Source organism: Neurospora tetraspora, assembly GCF_033439725.1.
Source record: "Neurospora tetraspora strain CBS 560.94 chromosome Unknown B0H65scaffold_5, whole genome shotgun sequence".
Classification (NCBI taxonomy): Eukaryota; Fungi; Ascomycota; class Sordariomycetes; order Sordariales; family Sordariaceae; genus Neurospora; species Neurospora tetraspora.
This window is the reverse complement of record NW_026944387.1, coordinates 660,470-676,340: the sequence shown is the minus strand read 5'-3', so window position 1 is coordinate 676,340 and position 15,871 is coordinate 660,470. Positions and strand designations below refer to the sequence as shown.

The 15,871-nt window shown below is 53.0% G+C and overlaps 3 protein-coding genes across 3 annotated transcripts; all 3 read left to right on the top strand.

Moving 5' to 3' along the window:
- Nucleotides 1–5,125: 5,125 nt before the first annotated feature.
- On the top strand, nt 5,126–8,825 carry B0H65DRAFT_218340 (uncharacterized protein). The gene is made up of 2 exons (XM_062822017.1): nt 5,126–6,531; nt 6,602–8,825. Exons 1-2 carry the CDS (start codon nt 5,449–5,451, stop codon nt 8,732–8,734), a joined length of 3,216 nt encoding a protein of 1,071 aa, XP_062680197.1. The 5' UTR covers nt 5,126–5,448; the 3' UTR covers nt 8,735–8,825.
- B0H65DRAFT_218302 (uncharacterized protein) lies at nt 8,703–9,529 on the top strand. The gene has a single exon (XM_062822016.1). It carries the CDS (start codon nt 8,917–8,919, stop codon nt 9,367–9,369), a length of 453 nt encoding a protein of 150 aa, XP_062680196.1. The 5' UTR covers nt 8,703–8,916; the 3' UTR covers nt 9,370–9,529.
- Nucleotides 9,530–12,363: 2,834 nt separating this feature from the next.
- B0H65DRAFT_495354 (argonaute) lies at nt 12,364–15,835 on the top strand. The gene is made up of 2 exons (XM_062827786.1): nt 12,364–12,449; nt 12,503–15,835. Exon 2 carries the CDS (start codon nt 12,603–12,605, stop codon nt 15,441–15,443), a length of 2,841 nt encoding a protein of 946 aa, XP_062680195.1. The 5' UTR covers nt 12,364–12,449; nt 12,503–12,602; the 3' UTR covers nt 15,444–15,835.
- Nucleotides 15,836–15,871: the final 36 nt, after the last annotated feature.

The window sequence follows — 15,871 nt, the reverse complement described above, 5'->3', positions numbered from 1 at the left end:
ATAACCCAACTCGGTTCAATAACCTGGCTTAAGTTGGTCTCTGCTTTCCAGGGACGCAACGGGATCACGTCACAGAGCAAGTGATCCATATCTATGATCGGTATGACGTTGATTAGCATTTGGTCGACATGACAACCGCAAGGTACCGAGGTGAGCCGCCTACGTTGACATAAAATCATGTGTCGAAGTTGTGTTGACTAACTCTCGACGAGGGTTTGATAGCACCTCGTTGCGTACTGCATAGGTACCTATAGGTACCGTTCGAAATCCCGGATTTTGGTTCTTTTCCTTTGGATGCATGGAAGGTGGGTTTCCTGGTTGTGAAAGCATCGGCTCTGTTAGTGGGACAGAGTTATTGCTACGGGACGAATGTGACAAGTGGGCTTTTGGAAAGGAGAAATACCGATCTTCTTCCAGGTCTTCTTGCTTACAACCACTTCTTACCTCTCATCAGCTGAATGAGCTCATAGGCTCGTCCCAACTACCGCATTGAATCCTCTCCCGTCCTGGACCAGCCGACCTACGCTTGAGTTTGTACCCGGAGGTTAACAGTCATGGACCATGGACGAGTGTCTCATATATGCCCTCGAGTTACCGTATAATCTCGGGAAATTCAGATTCCAGGTCAGTCCGGCAACGCAGGGTTATAGCTCTGCCATTTGCTTCTACAACCACGTACCTACAGCCAAACGCAACTGGCAGACCTTTAACCCTACAGAATCCGCACGATTATGCCTGTCCTGGAATCTGAATTTCCCGAGATTATACGGTATACTTGTAAGAGGGGTGCAGAAGTTACCTGACCCAGATCGAATGTACTGCACAGGACGAAACACGAAAGCGAGGTATAGAAGATACCTAATCGGTATGCAAGATAAGGTACTTAATCCATTCTAGGTACATGTCGGTGAAAATCTTTCGTCTCTCCCACAATGCATCTCGAAACCATCCGCAAAGCATCCAAGCGTCGGACATGAAGCATCCAGTGCATACCCGTGAGGCTCAGTATAGACAGCTGCTGCCGCAGTCACAACTTACAACTACAGATCCATGGATATCATACTAATCGCAGCAAGCATGCATGCAGAAATGGGGGAAGTTCCGAAAAAAAAACATCATAGAGAAGTTGGAGAAAAAGTTTCGAAACATCTTCATCAAAACATCCACAACCCAATTGCTGGGGCAACCTTGCTCCTAGGATATCAATTCCAGGTACTATTGAAAAAGAAACATTGTGGAAGAAACAACCTGTGGAGTTTAAAGGAAGAAAAACAACGACGAAACAAGATGCACCGGAATGAATCCTCCGGAACCCTACCGGAAGCCTACCGGAACCGCGCTTGCTTCCCTATCCCCGGTACGAGCCAGGTTTTATGCACTAACTGCCATGTATGCAGAATCAGAAGCTGACATTTTGGTGAGAGACAACGATAAGATATGCGACCACGCCTTGATGATGCATTTAGAGGGCAAAGTTGGTGTATACATACCTACCGTAGAAACTCGCGAAACTCGCCATCGTCAATCGCCTCTTTGAGCGCCGAGCAGGGCAGAACGCGGCGCTCCGTAAGCACGCATACACCAGCAGATGTGGCTGTCCTGTTAGTGAAAACTCGAGGACATGGACATTGCCCACCACTTTAACTTGCGTGCGTTTCAACGTACAGACTCGGGCTTGCTCTGTACAGATCTGCCCTCTGCCCGGCGCTCAAAGAGGATATTGACGATGGCGAATTTCGAGTTTCTATGGTATGTATAATTATGTAGAATGCTGGCTATGCATAATCAGGGTATTCGGCATCGATCGCATCCAGCATCTCCGGGTTATCAAAGTGACGGCCCGTAGCAGTTCATACACTAGTGACAACAGCAAGAGCCAGCGGCACAGCAGCAGCAAGCACAGCGCCCGCTAGCAGCTTGCAGCTAACTTGTAGGTTCCAGGGGTCTTTTTATTGAAGATTCTCAAGATCTTATAAGTAAGTCTCGATGCCCAGTCTCGATGAGTTGATCTGAAAATCAGGAAGTTTTGGAAGGAATTTGTCGGGGACAAGGAGGGGGATTGCATACTGCAGCTTCGGGGCGGAGAAGAAAGATGCGAACAGACCTAGAAAAAAGATGCAGGCCTGGAAAGGAAAAAAAAAAAGATGGGAAATATGACGTCTCTACAGGTAAGTGAACTGTCATCCAGCTCACAGCTGTGTCTTCCACTTGGGTGTTGTTAGTTGGCTAACATCCATTGGGTTGAAGACGAGCCCCCCAGAGGGCAGGCAGCCTGTCAAATTATCCCAGGATGAGGGTGAAAGGCTGACTGCAGCCCTCCCTGCCTTTCTTCTCTGCTCCCCGAGGACGAAGTTTCGATTCTCAAATTTCATGAAGAATTGGCGGCGGCGGCGTATGCGTGTGCTGTTGCCCAGACAACTCGGCTTGAATGCCACGGAGTCGGGTCTTACGTAGTGCAATTCATATGCACTACACGTGGTTTCGCCTAGAGTTACCAAAGAGAGCCGTTTCGCCGTTTTGTGGCCCCGAAAATATTGTGTTCATAGAAGAGCCGAGTCGCAAAAGGTCGCCAAGTCGCAAATAGTGGTGTCGCACGAGACAATTCAGATTTTGTTGGTCCGGTCTGGGGTTTTGGTTGTCGAGTTGTGTTGTCTTGGTTTGTTTGCCACCCTACCGGTGTACCCTCCATTTTAAGGTTGCCCCTTTTGGACGGCCCGACCGGCGACGACGTGGGAGTCGGAGAAGGCGGAAAAAGAGAGTCGAGAATTGAGCACCCCGAAAAGAGTCCGACAAACCCAGGTTGACCCCTTTTCCTGGTGTGTCACTGTTGTCGGTGCGAATGCGAGTTTGCGTTGGTTGGGATATTTGGGGATACTATGCCAGATATGATAGCTCTCGTAGCTTCGGCAAACCCTGTCATCAAGTTATTGCTTTCCCAAGAATTCCCCGAGATTTGATCGAAATGTTTTTGGGAAAGCCGGGGCGTTTCTGTAATCTGTGCTTTCTGTGCTGAAGAAATATGATGGATGTGAAAGGTAGTCTTCCGCATAGAGATGGTGCTCCGATATTGGATGGGAAAATGGCGGGATGGCATGGGATGGGGGATGGGAAATCCATCCAGGCTGTGATGATAACAATTTTATCGATAGATAGCTCCATTTGTTGCTTGGATAGAGTTTGTCCTCCCATCACAGTGAGACACAGTTCGTGAAACCATCATCTGCTACATACCGCCCGGCTCTGCCCTGTGTTCGATCTGCTGCGGACCGACGGCGTTGAAAAGCAGGAACCATGTTGAGAGAAGAGCCAGGGGGATAGATCGTCGCGAACCCTCGACCTTCGACGTTCCGTCCCTTCTATCGACCCGACTCGCGACTCCCGACTCCCAGAGATAACTTTTGCGGGGGGCGGTGATGCGTGATGATTGCACTGGTTGTTGTCCACCGGCTCCCTCTCGAGATGTTCTAGCGCAAATCCAATCCAATTCAATCGCAAAGTCAAGGTAGCAAACCCTGCAGCCTGCAGACCGAGCTAACCTGTTTCCGGTAATTTTGTCGAACAACAAACAAGCATGCATGCATGCTGGGAGCTGCAAAACCCAGGGCAGTCGCAGGGCAGTCGTGCGTCTGTAGAGGTACCTCGGTCACGCACGCTGGTTCTGCAACTAGTCATCAAAACCATGGCACAGAACAAGGACACAGAACAAAACCTGAAGGCGATGGGGACGGAGGAACTCGACCGGAAAAGCAATTTTCGTAGTATATAATCTGTCTCCCCCCAGCATCCCTACCACCGCTCCCGAATCGATTTTGGCCAATTCCCGGATCGTTGGCGCACCTCTTGCTGCTAGTCTAGCTTTTTGTTGTTGACTGGAGTAAGTGTTCTTGACCCGAACAACTTGAAGTTGATGACTTTTCGAATCAAAAAGGCGCTAACAAGGTACGTCCAAAAAGGCCGTTTTCTATCGATACGCAAGTGGGGTCTTTGCCCTGCTTTGGCTGACAATGATTGGCTACATTCCTTGGTTTTGGGCCTCTTCCGGGGTGGAGTGGCCTCTTGTGGAGACCCACTCAGTGACAGAACGTTTGTTGGTTGCACGTGTCCCGACTCTTGGCGACCCCGTCGCCGGCTGTGTTGGTGTTGGAGCCCTTTCCTGCCCCGGGCGTTCCTGTTTCCTTGTCTCGTCTTTCCGTGGGAGAGAGACGAGTGATCCAAGTGGTTACATAAGCCTGGTGCCCCCCGAATTCCTGCGGGCACTTGGGCTCGGCTCCAGCCGTCAGTCCTTCCATGATCATCATACGATTCTGGCTTAAATCGTCCCACCCGTAACCCCATCGCCCTTCCACTCCCGACACCACTCTTTCCCTCCGCGCATCAGCTCACCCAAACAATTCGACATTTGCGACGGGAGAAAGAGGGAGAGCGCGTGCGAGTGAGCCAGAGACGCCAGACCGACCGAAGAAGTCAATTGTCGACACTATCCAAACCGAAAGACGCGGTCCAAGCTCCCTGACAGCCCAGCGCCTGACCCGTCCCGGACCCGGCAACCATCCACCCATCCACCCATCCATTCATCCATCCATCCATCCATCCATTCATCCATCCGGCCATCTCATCATTGGCCCACTTCGTCAGAGGGAAGCCAAGAAACAGGGAAAAGGACCAAGTGTTTAGAAGACTCGGAAACGAAGTGTGTTGGGGAAAACCAGGTAGAGGTACCCCACTCTATTCGCGACTTGTTCTTCTCGACGAAAGGAGCGAGACTCGGGTTTGTCGAGTCGAGTCGGGCCTCAAGAAACATCGAGCTTGTTGTCGTGGGTTTAGTTAATGTAAAAGAGTATAGCTGTTAACGTCAAGCGGGTGTGCGACAAAAACGGTTGTTATTGTTGTTTTTGCTGCATACTACCCCTTCGGCCGGCATTGGAAGCACGCAAGTTGTGGTGCAAGTGCGGATAACGGAGCGGACCAGCACACGCAAGGTCGCTCTTTCTTTCAACGCAGTTTCAACGCACATACGGGGAAATTGGATTTCGGTTTGGTTTTGTCTCCAATCAGGGAATTTCACGATCCCCAATTCTTGAAGCAGGAATAGACGCACTTTCCCGCTCGGCATCGCAAACCCAAAAAATTGCAGCAAAGGGGAAAAACAGTCGGGTATCGCTCATTATCGGCCCCTACCGGGAAAAAAAGAGGAGACGACCTGAGGACTGGAGACGACCGAGCGCACACGCCAACCCCGGGCCGCTTTCATACCTTGCGCCTTGCCAAACACACCACGCAAGGACGGGAAGGGCTCGATAGTTCACAGCCCGCCTGCATGCAACAGCCCATCATTGTACAATTCTGAGCTGAGGGGTCTTGGGGTACAGCAATCAGATCCGGCATCAGCCAGCATTCCCGAATACCAGCATCCGGCGGCCGCACTTGCCAGTGTGCATCCAAAGCAAAATGGCCGATCCCGATGCTGACTCGCCCGGCCTGTTCCAAGGAGGTCTGGACAACTTCGACATCAGCACCCCGTTGCAGCTGAGCGAGCCCACGCTCGCACACCACGGCTCCCTGAACGGTCACAACGTTAACGACGCCGTCACTTCCCCCGATCCCACCTCCCAAAGAGGAACCTCCATACCCTCCTCCCTGGCCGACACATCGAGAGCCTCAACCGGTGGGCCGACTCAGCAGCATCATGATCCCAACAACTCCCCCCCGATAGGCCACCACCAGCATCCCAATGCCTTCAATGGTAACGGCATCAGCCCTCAGCAGCAGTACCAACAACAACAGCAGCAGCAGGCCTTCGACTTCAATCAAGACAACATCTCCAACTGGGCCCTTGGGGACTCTCCTCCGTTTGATCCCGGCCCCGACTTCAACTTTGGCCCTGTGCCGCACGGTCTGCCCATCCCTCAGAGCTGGGACCTCCCCGTCCACTTTGGCCTCCCACAACAGGGACAGCAGCAACAACAAGGCCAATTCTATCCCGATACGACCGGTGCTGGCATCGACCCCGGCATCTATGCCGCTGCCCTTTCCATTCCGTCGCCTCAGCAACAATCGGCCGAACCCATCTCCGTCCGCACCAACATCAACCCCAACATCCGCAACAGGCTGACTCCAGCCCAGCAAGAGAGGCTCAAGACCATCGCCATGCCGCCTCACCTCCAATACCACTCGCCCAGGAGCGCCGGCAGCCCCGACTCCAATGCCAGCATGGGCCACGACAAGGGCTCCGCCTCATCACCAGACGGCCTGGAGCCATCGAAGCCAAATAGTAGGAAACGAAAGTCCTCGGCCGAAGTCGACGAGGATGACGATGACGATGATTTGGATGGACATCAGCCTGTAAAGAAGACGGCGCATAACATGATTGAGAAGAGGTATAGGACAAATCTGAATGACAAGATAGCAGCGTTGAGAGATAGCGTGCCTGCTTTGAGAATCATGTCAAAGAGTGCTAGGGGAGAAGATACAACGGAAGATAGGGAGGAACTTCATGGATTGACTCCAGCTCACAAGTTAAATAAAGCTACGGTATGTAGGATTGTACTTGCGTGATGCACACTTCAGGGGCATGCTACTGACATGCGAGATACCTCTACAGGTTTTGAGCAAAGCGACGGAATACATCCGACATTTGGAGAAGCGGAATAACCGGTTGATTGAGGAGAACAACAGCATGCAGGCCCGCATTGCCGCATTCGAGAAGCTATTCATGGCCGGTGCAATGACCGGCATGACCAACCCTATGCAAGCTCCGCCTACGCCAATTCAGTACCCTCAGGACGTCTCAGCGTTCATGAGCACCCCGATGCACACGCCTCGGGGTCCGGATCCTCCGGGCTTAATCCCGATACCGGACGACATGAAGCGCATCTTGTCGGCTCAACAGATGAACGCTGGACGACCGTACCCAGTGGGCCCGCCGGCCATGCAGCCGGGATTCGTGCCAAATCCGGGCGTCATTCGCAGACAACAAATACAACAACAACAGCAGCAACACCAGATGCAGGGGCGGTGGAATCCTTATCTCGGCAAGATGATGGTTGGTTCGCTGGCCGGACTGATGCTCGTCGAGGCTTTCATGGAGGACGAAACCAGCAACGAAACCACCGAGGGACGTGGTCTCTACGCTCTGCCGCTACGGCTTATTGGATCCTTCATTCGCTCATCGCATCTCAGTGTCGGTGGCTATTACATCTCGGCCATTGAAATTATGGCCAAGCTCAAGCTTCTTTTGCTTGGCGCTCTTCTCGTATGGGCGCTCTTTCCCGACAACGTTTTCGACGCGCCCAAGTCGGAGAAGCCAAAAGGCCCCACTTCGGCGGTGGAGGCCGTGCCCTCGCTCGCCTCGCCAATTCATGTCAGGAGACAGGCCTGGCTCACGGCTATCCAAACCGTCTGGGTACCACGACACAACTTTTTGCTCGAAGCTGCTGCCTTGTTACTCAAGACGCTCAAGTTCACTCTTCGCAATGTGTTTGGTGCACGGACATATCTGTGGATGACGGGACTTAGTGAGGAACAGGAGGCTGCTCGTGTTAAGGCCTGGACCATTGCATTGGATGCCCAGCTTGCCGGCGGTGATGTCGAGATCAATAGGAGCCGTCTCACTCTCACGCTGCTCGCTTCGGGCACCCTCCCGGACACTCCCCTTCGCTTGATGCTCAAGGCACTTCACACTCGTGTTCTGCTCTGGCAGTTCTCCGGCAAGTTCTCGCTTGCCAACCTTCCTGCAGCGAAGATTGCGAGGTCGAGATGGAATGAGGCCAGACAGCTGAACATGATCCTTCAGCGAACTTCTACTAACCCTGAAGATGTCCTCCCCGAGCATCTTGCTACTCTGTTGGAGCAGGACTGTGATGACGTTCTCAACGATAGCATCGTCCAGAGAGCGCACAACCTTGCCTTCAACCGCCCCACGACCTTCAACCTGGTAGACCGAACCGACGGCATGAACATCGTCGTTGAAGACCCCGCCGTCCGCTCCCCCATGGACGCCGTCGCCGCCTGGTACTCCAGCTCCATCCTCCAGCACCTCCTCCTCTCCAGCCTCGCCAAAGCCCAAGACGGCATCACCGAAGCGACCAAGGAAACCATCGACGAAATTGCCCTCGCCGTCAAGATCGCCCCAATTGGCTCCAACGCTTACCTGCGCGCCCTCATCGCCCGCGCCGTCCTCGTCTCCGAAAAGCGTGGCGTCAGCATCGCCGCCGCCCTCAAGGCCTCCGACCCCTCTCTCAACCCCGACAAGCACCCCGAATACGGCCGCGGCGTCCCCCCGCTTATCGACTCCCCCATGGCCCAAATCGTTCCCGACCACGACGCCCTCTTGGCCCTCCAGTACGCCATGCGCATCGCCCACCTCCAGAAGTTCTCCGACCCGCCCAAGCAGGCGATCGACTTCATCAACTCGATCCTCCCCGGTGGCACGGACCAGTCTAAGCACGAGGGTATGTCCCTCTTGGCGTGCACCGCGGCTTATCATCTGATGGAGTTGCTGGAGCGCCACACAGTCTGCAGGGAGCAGTGCTCTGGTGCGCTGGAACGCTTGGCTGGCGCGCTGAGGATTTGGGTCGGAAGCTCGCAGGGCGAGAAGGTTGGCTTGGATGGGAAGATGAGGCAGAAGATGATTGGCAGGTGTTTGTCGATTACCAAGTCGGTCATGGGCATGGAAAATGACCCCGGGTATGGGAGTATGAGTGATTGTGAGGAGAGGGAGGAAGGGGGGTGTTAGGTTTTGGTGATCCCCTTTTGCGATTGCTTTAAGTTGTTTTTCCACGTTATTGGCTTATATCTGTCTGGGGTTATGGTATGGTTGAAAATCATTTGGTGTTTTGGCGACGTGTCAGGTTTTTCCCCTTTACCAAAGTTTAAATCGCCCCCTGAATCTACACATTGATTTTTCGTTTCTTGTTCATGTCGTTGAATTTACTGCCATACCACTCATCTTATCACCCACGCTACTCCACTTCCTCGCTTTGTTTACTGTTATGTTTGCTTTGCGCCACGGTGAAGACAAATACCTTTAGTCCTGGTTCATATCTACTCCTTTTTTCTCTGTACCTCTCTCTTCATCTGTTGTTGTCACTGCTATACTATCAAATCATGGATCATGGACCAAAAGGAGGATTTCAGAATGAAATGTTACCCTTGAGGTATCTATCCAATGGCGGCGGTGGCCAGATTTTGCTGTGTCCTCGCTCGCAAATGTGTATCCCACGCATCCAGTGTGTCGCGGCGGTCATCAGCTTTGCATGCACGAATACGAAGTTTAGAAGCAGGCTAGCTGTCTGTCCTCCGAGCATATTGGGCGTGGATATACCCCAAAAAACGCTTACGTTTACGTTTTTTTGTCAAATTGGGTTTTAAAAGGTTTTTTTTTTTTTTGAAAGCGGCGGAGTTCTGCGTATGCTCTTAGATCTTATCTTGCTATGGTAGGTAGTTATGGAAGGAGAAAAGGGGTCAAGGGGAGGAAAAACTAGGGCATGGTGTTTAGGTTTAGAAGAATGATAATTGAGTTTGTACTGCACTCTATTTTTCCGATGGTCGTGAGTAAATAAATGCTCGTTAGATGGCGACAAGATAAAATCTCATCGTCAAACGCTACGGTGGCTAAACAGGAGATCAGAACATGAGATAGACGAGGCGGAGCGCTTATCACGTTCGTGGGTACTGTAAGGTGTGAGGAACGGCTCCAGGACGACATGATGCAACTGAGGCTCTCAGGCTCCGCTTGTGACGGAGGAAACGAAACAGAACAAAACAAAACAAATCAAATCGAAGAAACGAAACCAAACAACACGGTGAGTTTGAGAGGATGAAACGGAACAGAGCGAGCGGAGCTGGAGCCGTGGCAGATCGGATGAAACCCAGTTTCCATCACACACACTACCCCGATCCCCTCCGGAGGTTCGAACTGGAATCGGGGATCACCCACGGCCCAACGGGACCGGGACGAGAGCGGGAGCCCGGGCGGGAGCGGGAGCGGGAGTAGGGACGGAAAAGTGGGACCGTACCAAGAATTTCATCCAGTGAGGTGGTTGATGCATGTTCCGGGTGATCACCGACGGCCGAGTCGACGACGACCGCAGAGACTAGGTTCCAACGTCAATCGCCGTCCCATCCATCGCCTTTTGGCTTGAGCGGCAATTGCCATCCACCGACACGAGCTCCTTCATTGTAACTGACCCCCAACTGATCGCCATACATTTGAGCTACCCTGCCCTGGCTTGGAGACTGTAGCTGTGATACCATTTAATAGTGCCGCTCTTCCCCCGACAAGTCGGTGATGATCAACGGGACGGAGTGATGGTACGACGGTAGGCCTCATCGTCATCGGTCGCCCCCGGGCCCCGGCGCCCGGGTGCCATTCTCATTCCTTCCTTTTAGTTTCCAGCTTGTCAACCCCGCCTGCGAGCCTGCCTGCCTGCACATGATGTTGTCATTTTGTCATTGGTTGCCGTATGCTCTTTGCTTCTATGATTACGATTTGCGATTTGCGAGACGGCAACGGTGTCTGGGCTGTTGATTGCAATTGCCATTGACAACTTCATGATGTGCAAGAGTCAATCAACCATGGACAGTTCTACTCGTCGGTTGCACTTTGCCTCGAGGTTTTCTTTGTACGTTCGGACACCTCAGTGAGTCCGCAAAGACATCGTGGCTCTTGTCATTTCTGCTGAACTCAACAGTCAATTGAGCAAGCGAGTCTCTCTCTGTTGTACAAGAGGATTCCGACATCATCATCATCATCATCGCTCTTTGCGTTTTCTTTTACACATTGGTGATTTGGTGTTTTCGACATGGGAGCACTGATGGCTATTCATCAACCACCACGTCGCCGCACTTGACCTGTTTCCTGCGGGAGGCCCAAAGGGTAACAATGATCTGTCCAATCTGCTTGCTTGTTTCTCGCCGCTCAGTCCAACCCACTGCTCGTTTGCAGCAGCGAGTTTGAGTCACTGATTCCTGCGTTTTCGGAGGCAGTCAGAGCAGTGATAGTGTAACGGTCAACGAGGCTCTGGGGAAAGAAATGAGGGGCAATTCATTTCATCCTGCCCTCTTGGTGGGAGCTCCCGCCCGGTGAATGGCTTCACCACTTCCGCTTCCACAGCCGTTTATCACAGTAAATAGATATTGTCCTACCACAACTTCCTTTCCAGCAGTTGATCACTGCCTCCTGTTAATCAAGTCCCTACAGGCTACACCTGACCCATCTGCTGGCCGCAGTAAAAAAACCCCCGCATTCCCACCTGCTAGCTTCGAGGATTCGGTGCAGAAGGTACTCGTGTGGGGACCTTCAACCATCGGGCAGCTACAAGCTCAGGAGCTACAGCGGGCGCGTTCCTCTGCTGCTCTGCGGTGCTGTTAAATAGAACACCACCTCCACGACAATCCTCTCGCAAAATTTCCACCAAGCATCCCATTTTCTCTACACCTTGTCTGCCTACAATCGTCAGCCTTATCATCTTTGCTCGCGGATCCGCGTAGCACACATCTTTTCTTTTGCTTTGGTTATCATGACCTTGGCAATCACCTCTTCGCTCTCTCTCTTTCGCTCCAGAGACCTACCGATCATCATTTTCTGATATCGACACATCATCCAACAACAACAACAACAACAACATCATCATTTACTACCAGTAATCCCGCACTGGAGTAGTCGTTCGCTCGATTACTCTTTTTGCGTCCGGAGTGCGACACAGTAGCGGCTTATAACAAAGTCCAAGTTGAAAACCATCCGTGGTATTTCTCTCTTGGCAAACACCACCCTCCCACGACAAACAACCTACCTATCCTTTGGCTTGTCCAGTCATCCGACATCCAGTCATCCACCTCTCCAACCCTATACCATTTCAACAAGCTCTTCCCTTCGCCTATCCTCTTTGCTCACCTCTCTGCTCAACCAACGATCTCATCGACCGAACCGAACCGAACCGAACAACAGCCAACCAGCCGAATAAGCTCGTGCCTTGTTGATCTACTCGACAATCTGTTACCACTACTACCACAAGTCTAACAATCATGTCTGACAATCGTGGCGGTCGTGGAGGTCGTGGCGGAGGCGGTCGCGGCGGCGGTGCTGGTGACCGTGGAGGCCGTGGAGGCGGTTATCAAGGCGGTGGTGATAGGGGTGGCCGTGGCGGTGGTTACCAAGGCGGCGGTGATAGGGGTGGCCGTGGCGGCGGTTACCAAGGCGGTGGTGATAGGGGTGGCCGTGGCGGCGGTTACCAAGGCGGCGGTGATAGGGGTGGCCGTGGCGGTGGTTACCAAGGCGGCGGTGATAGGGGTGGCCGTGGCGGTGGTTACCAAGGCGGCGGTGATAGGGGTGGCCGTGGCGGCGGTTACCAAGGCGGCGGCGGCCGTGGTGGCCGTGGTGGTGGCCGTGGCGGAGGACGGGGAGGGGGAGGATTCGAACCAAGAGAACCCCCTGCTCCTGATGTCTACAAGTAGGTGCCTCTCCATTTTTGTACCATTCAACATGATGCTAACTTGACTTTAGGGGAATTGACGGTCGTGGTGCCCCTGAGCCCGACGCCCAGATCACCAAACTCGAGGACGACTGGATCAAGAAGCATGTCAGCAACAATCTGGTCACTTCAATGAGCAAGCTTTCGCTCAGCGACAAGGAGAAAGCCAACAACTTGCCGGTTCGCCCTGGCCATGGCACAACGGGCGGGAAGGTGAAGCTTTGGGCCAACTACTTCAAAATCAACATCAAATCACCAGCGGTCTACAGGTACACCATCAAAGTTGCCGCCAGCGAGGAAATGCTCGGAAAGGAAGCTGAGGTCGCATCGAAGAAAGTGGAGGTGGTGATTGGGAAACTGCTCGAGCAGATTGGCGCCGACGCACAGTCCGTGGCGATTGCCAGCGATTTCAAAGTGCACCTGGTGACGGCAACGAAGCTCAAGGTTCCCGAGAACCGCATTTTCCAGGTGACATGGACCGAGCCGAGTTCCAACCAGAACTTGGCCAATAAGCCCCAGACTTGGGTTGTCAAGGTTGAGGAGAGTGTCGAAAACTGCGACCTCGGCAAGGTGCTGAACGAGCTTACGACGCTTGATCCCAAGCTCGACGGAGATTTCCCCAAATACAATGTGGAACTCGATGCCCTCAACACCATCGTCACTCATCATGCCCGCGCCGACGAAAATGTTGCGGTGGTGGGAAGGGGAAGGTTTTTCGCCTTCGGTGATGACCTCGTTGAACAAAAGCGGCCCGAAGACTCCCCTTTGGTCATCTTGCGTGGATACTTTGCCAGCGTCCGTCCAGCTACCGGAAGACTTCTGCTCAATACCAACATCACGCATGGCGTCTTCCGTCCTGGCATCAAACTTGCACAGCTGTTCCAGGAACTTGGACTTGACGTAATGGACAAATGCCACGCCTGGAGCCAAGGGGACAAAGAAAGGCTCAACAACAAGATGCGCAGAGTTCACAAGGTCCTGGCGAAAGCCCGCGTTGAGGTAAACCTCCCATTCATCGCTGATGGAAAGGTTGCTTGGAAGAAATGTCACCGCACGCTCAACGGCATTGCGAACCGTAGCGACGAAAGGGTGGTGAAGCCAAAGAAGGATGGCGATGCCCCCCATCCACCACTGTTCGGGATTCCCAATCTCCAGATGGGCGGCCCGGCCTCTGTTCAGTTCTACCTGCGTGCGCCACAGACAAAGAGTGGCTCTGCCCCTCCTCCGGTCCCCGGCCTGCCGACCAACGCGTACATCACGGTAGCGGATTACTACAAAAAACGGTACGGATTGGCAGCAAATCCTTCGCTTCCTCTGGTCAACGTGGGCAGTAAAGAAAAGGCTATCTACGTCTTGGCCGAGCTCTGTACGCTGGTCAAAGGTCGCTCCGTCAAGACTAAACTAAACGCGAACGAAGCGGACGCCATGATCAAGTTTGCGTGCAGAGCTCCTTCGCTGAACGCCCAGTCTATCGTGACGAAAGGTAGACAGACCCTTGGTCTTGATAAAAGCCTGACGCTTGGCAAGTTCAAGGTCTCGGTCGACAAGGAGCTGCTTACCGTCGTCGGACGTGAGCTCCAGCCTCCGGTGCTTACGTACCACGGTGACAAAATGGTACAGGCGAACGATGGCGGGTGGTTGATGAAACAAGTCAAGGTGGCCAGAGCTGGCCGCAAGATTGAGAAGTGGACGTACTTGGAATTGATGGAAAAGCGGAACCCCAACGTCAATCCCGTGCCCAACGCAATGGTACCGCAAGCTATGACAGATTTTGCCAGATTCCTGAACATCACGGGCATCCCGATCAACCCCAACTTCCCGCCAGGCCAATCCCTTGCGATTCCAGGGAGCGAGAAAGAGTTTGTAGCCAGCGTGAAGGCAATCATGACCCAGACCCAATTTATTGTGGTTCTTCTACCCAAAAAGGACGTTACGCTCTACAATTGGGTGAAGCGGGCTGCCGATATTACATATGGCGTCCATACGGTCTGCGTGGTAGCCGATAAGCTTCTTAACCCAAAGGGGCAGCTGGGGTATTTTGCCAACGTGGGCCTCAAGATCAACCTCAAGTTTGGCGGCACGAATCACAATATCAAGACGCCAATTCCTCTGCTCGCCAAGGGGAAGACCATGGTGGTTGGTTATGATGTTACCCATCCGACCAATTTATCGGCGGGACAATCGCCTGCATCGGCTCCCAGTATCGTCGGCCTGGTCTCAACGATCGACAGCCACCTTGGACAATGGCCTGCAATGGTTTGGAACAACCCCCACGGACAGGAATCCATGACCGAACAATTTACAGAGAAGTTCAAGACGCGTCTGGAACTGTGGCGCAGCAATCCCGTGAACAACCGCACTCTCCCCGACAATATCCTGATTTTCCGCGATGGCGTCTCTGAGGGACAATTTCAGATGGTCATCAAGGACGAACTACCCCTGGTTCGCGCCGCCTGCAAGCTTGTGTATCCAGCCGGCAAGCTACCGCGTATTACGCTGATTGTCTCTGTCAAGCGCCATCAGACTCGCTTCTTCCCAACGGACCCGAACCACATTCACTTGAGGTCGAAGAGCCCCAAAGAGGGTACCGTTGTTGACCGCGGCGTGACCAACGTCCGCTACTGGGACTTCTTCCTGCAGGCGCACGCGTCGCTTCAGGGCACGGCCCGCTCGGCTCACTACACGGTTCTGGTGGATGAGATCTTCAGGGCCGACTATGGAAACGAGGCGGCCGACATGCTGGAGAAACTGACGCACGACATGTGCTATCTCTTTGGGCGAGCCACCAAGGCCGTCAGCATCTGCCCGCCCGCGTACTATGCCGACTTGGTGTGCGACCGGGCGCGTATTCACCAGAAGGAGCTCTTTGACGCCATCGATGACAACGAAAGCGTCAAGGCCGATGCTTTCGCACAGTATGGCAGCGCCGGGGCTATTCACCCCAACCTTAGGAATTCCATGTACTATATCTAGGCTTGCCAACTGGGTGTGGAGATGGAACTGGAGTATAAAAGTGACGGGAAGTCGACAAGGTCATGTTGGGAGGCCAAAAGAGAAAAAGCTGCTGTGTCGTCTCTGGATAAAACGAAGCGTTTGCTTTTTTGGGGGCTTTTGATTTCATCAGCGATTTGTTGCATTCTTTCTCGTCTGTTTCTTGGCTCTTTCTCTCTGTCTGTCTGTACTGCATACATGCACTCTGGATGATGAACGACACCATTTGATGACTTGATGAGAGATGGCAGACTGCCGATATCGCGCGCAATGAGAAGGGGAAAAGTAAAAGTGGGAAACAAGAACAAGGCGGTTTTGGTTACTTCAATAGCGAAATTAGGAGAAAAAAATGATAAAAACATGATTTGACAACTTTTGACTTGGATGGGTCTGGCTGATGTTGTGAATAC

Bases quoted from the DNA above. Each gene is read 5' to 3' on its own strand.
- B0H65DRAFT_218302 (XM_062822016.1), top strand. From the start codon at position 8,917: ATGTCGTTGAATTTACTGCCATACCACTCATCTTATCACCCACGCTAC.
- B0H65DRAFT_218340 (XM_062822017.1), top strand. From the start codon at position 5,449: ATGGCCGATCCCGATGCTGACTCGCCCGGCCTGTTCCAAGGAGGTCTG. The intron at 6,532-6,601 runs GTATGTAGGATT...ATACCTCTACAG, and splicing joins ACAAGTTAAATAAAGCTACG to GTTTTGAGCAAAGCGACGGA.
- B0H65DRAFT_495354 (XM_062827786.1), top strand. From the start codon at position 12,603: ATGAGCAAGCTTTCGCTCAGCGACAAGGAGAAAGCCAACAACTTGCCG.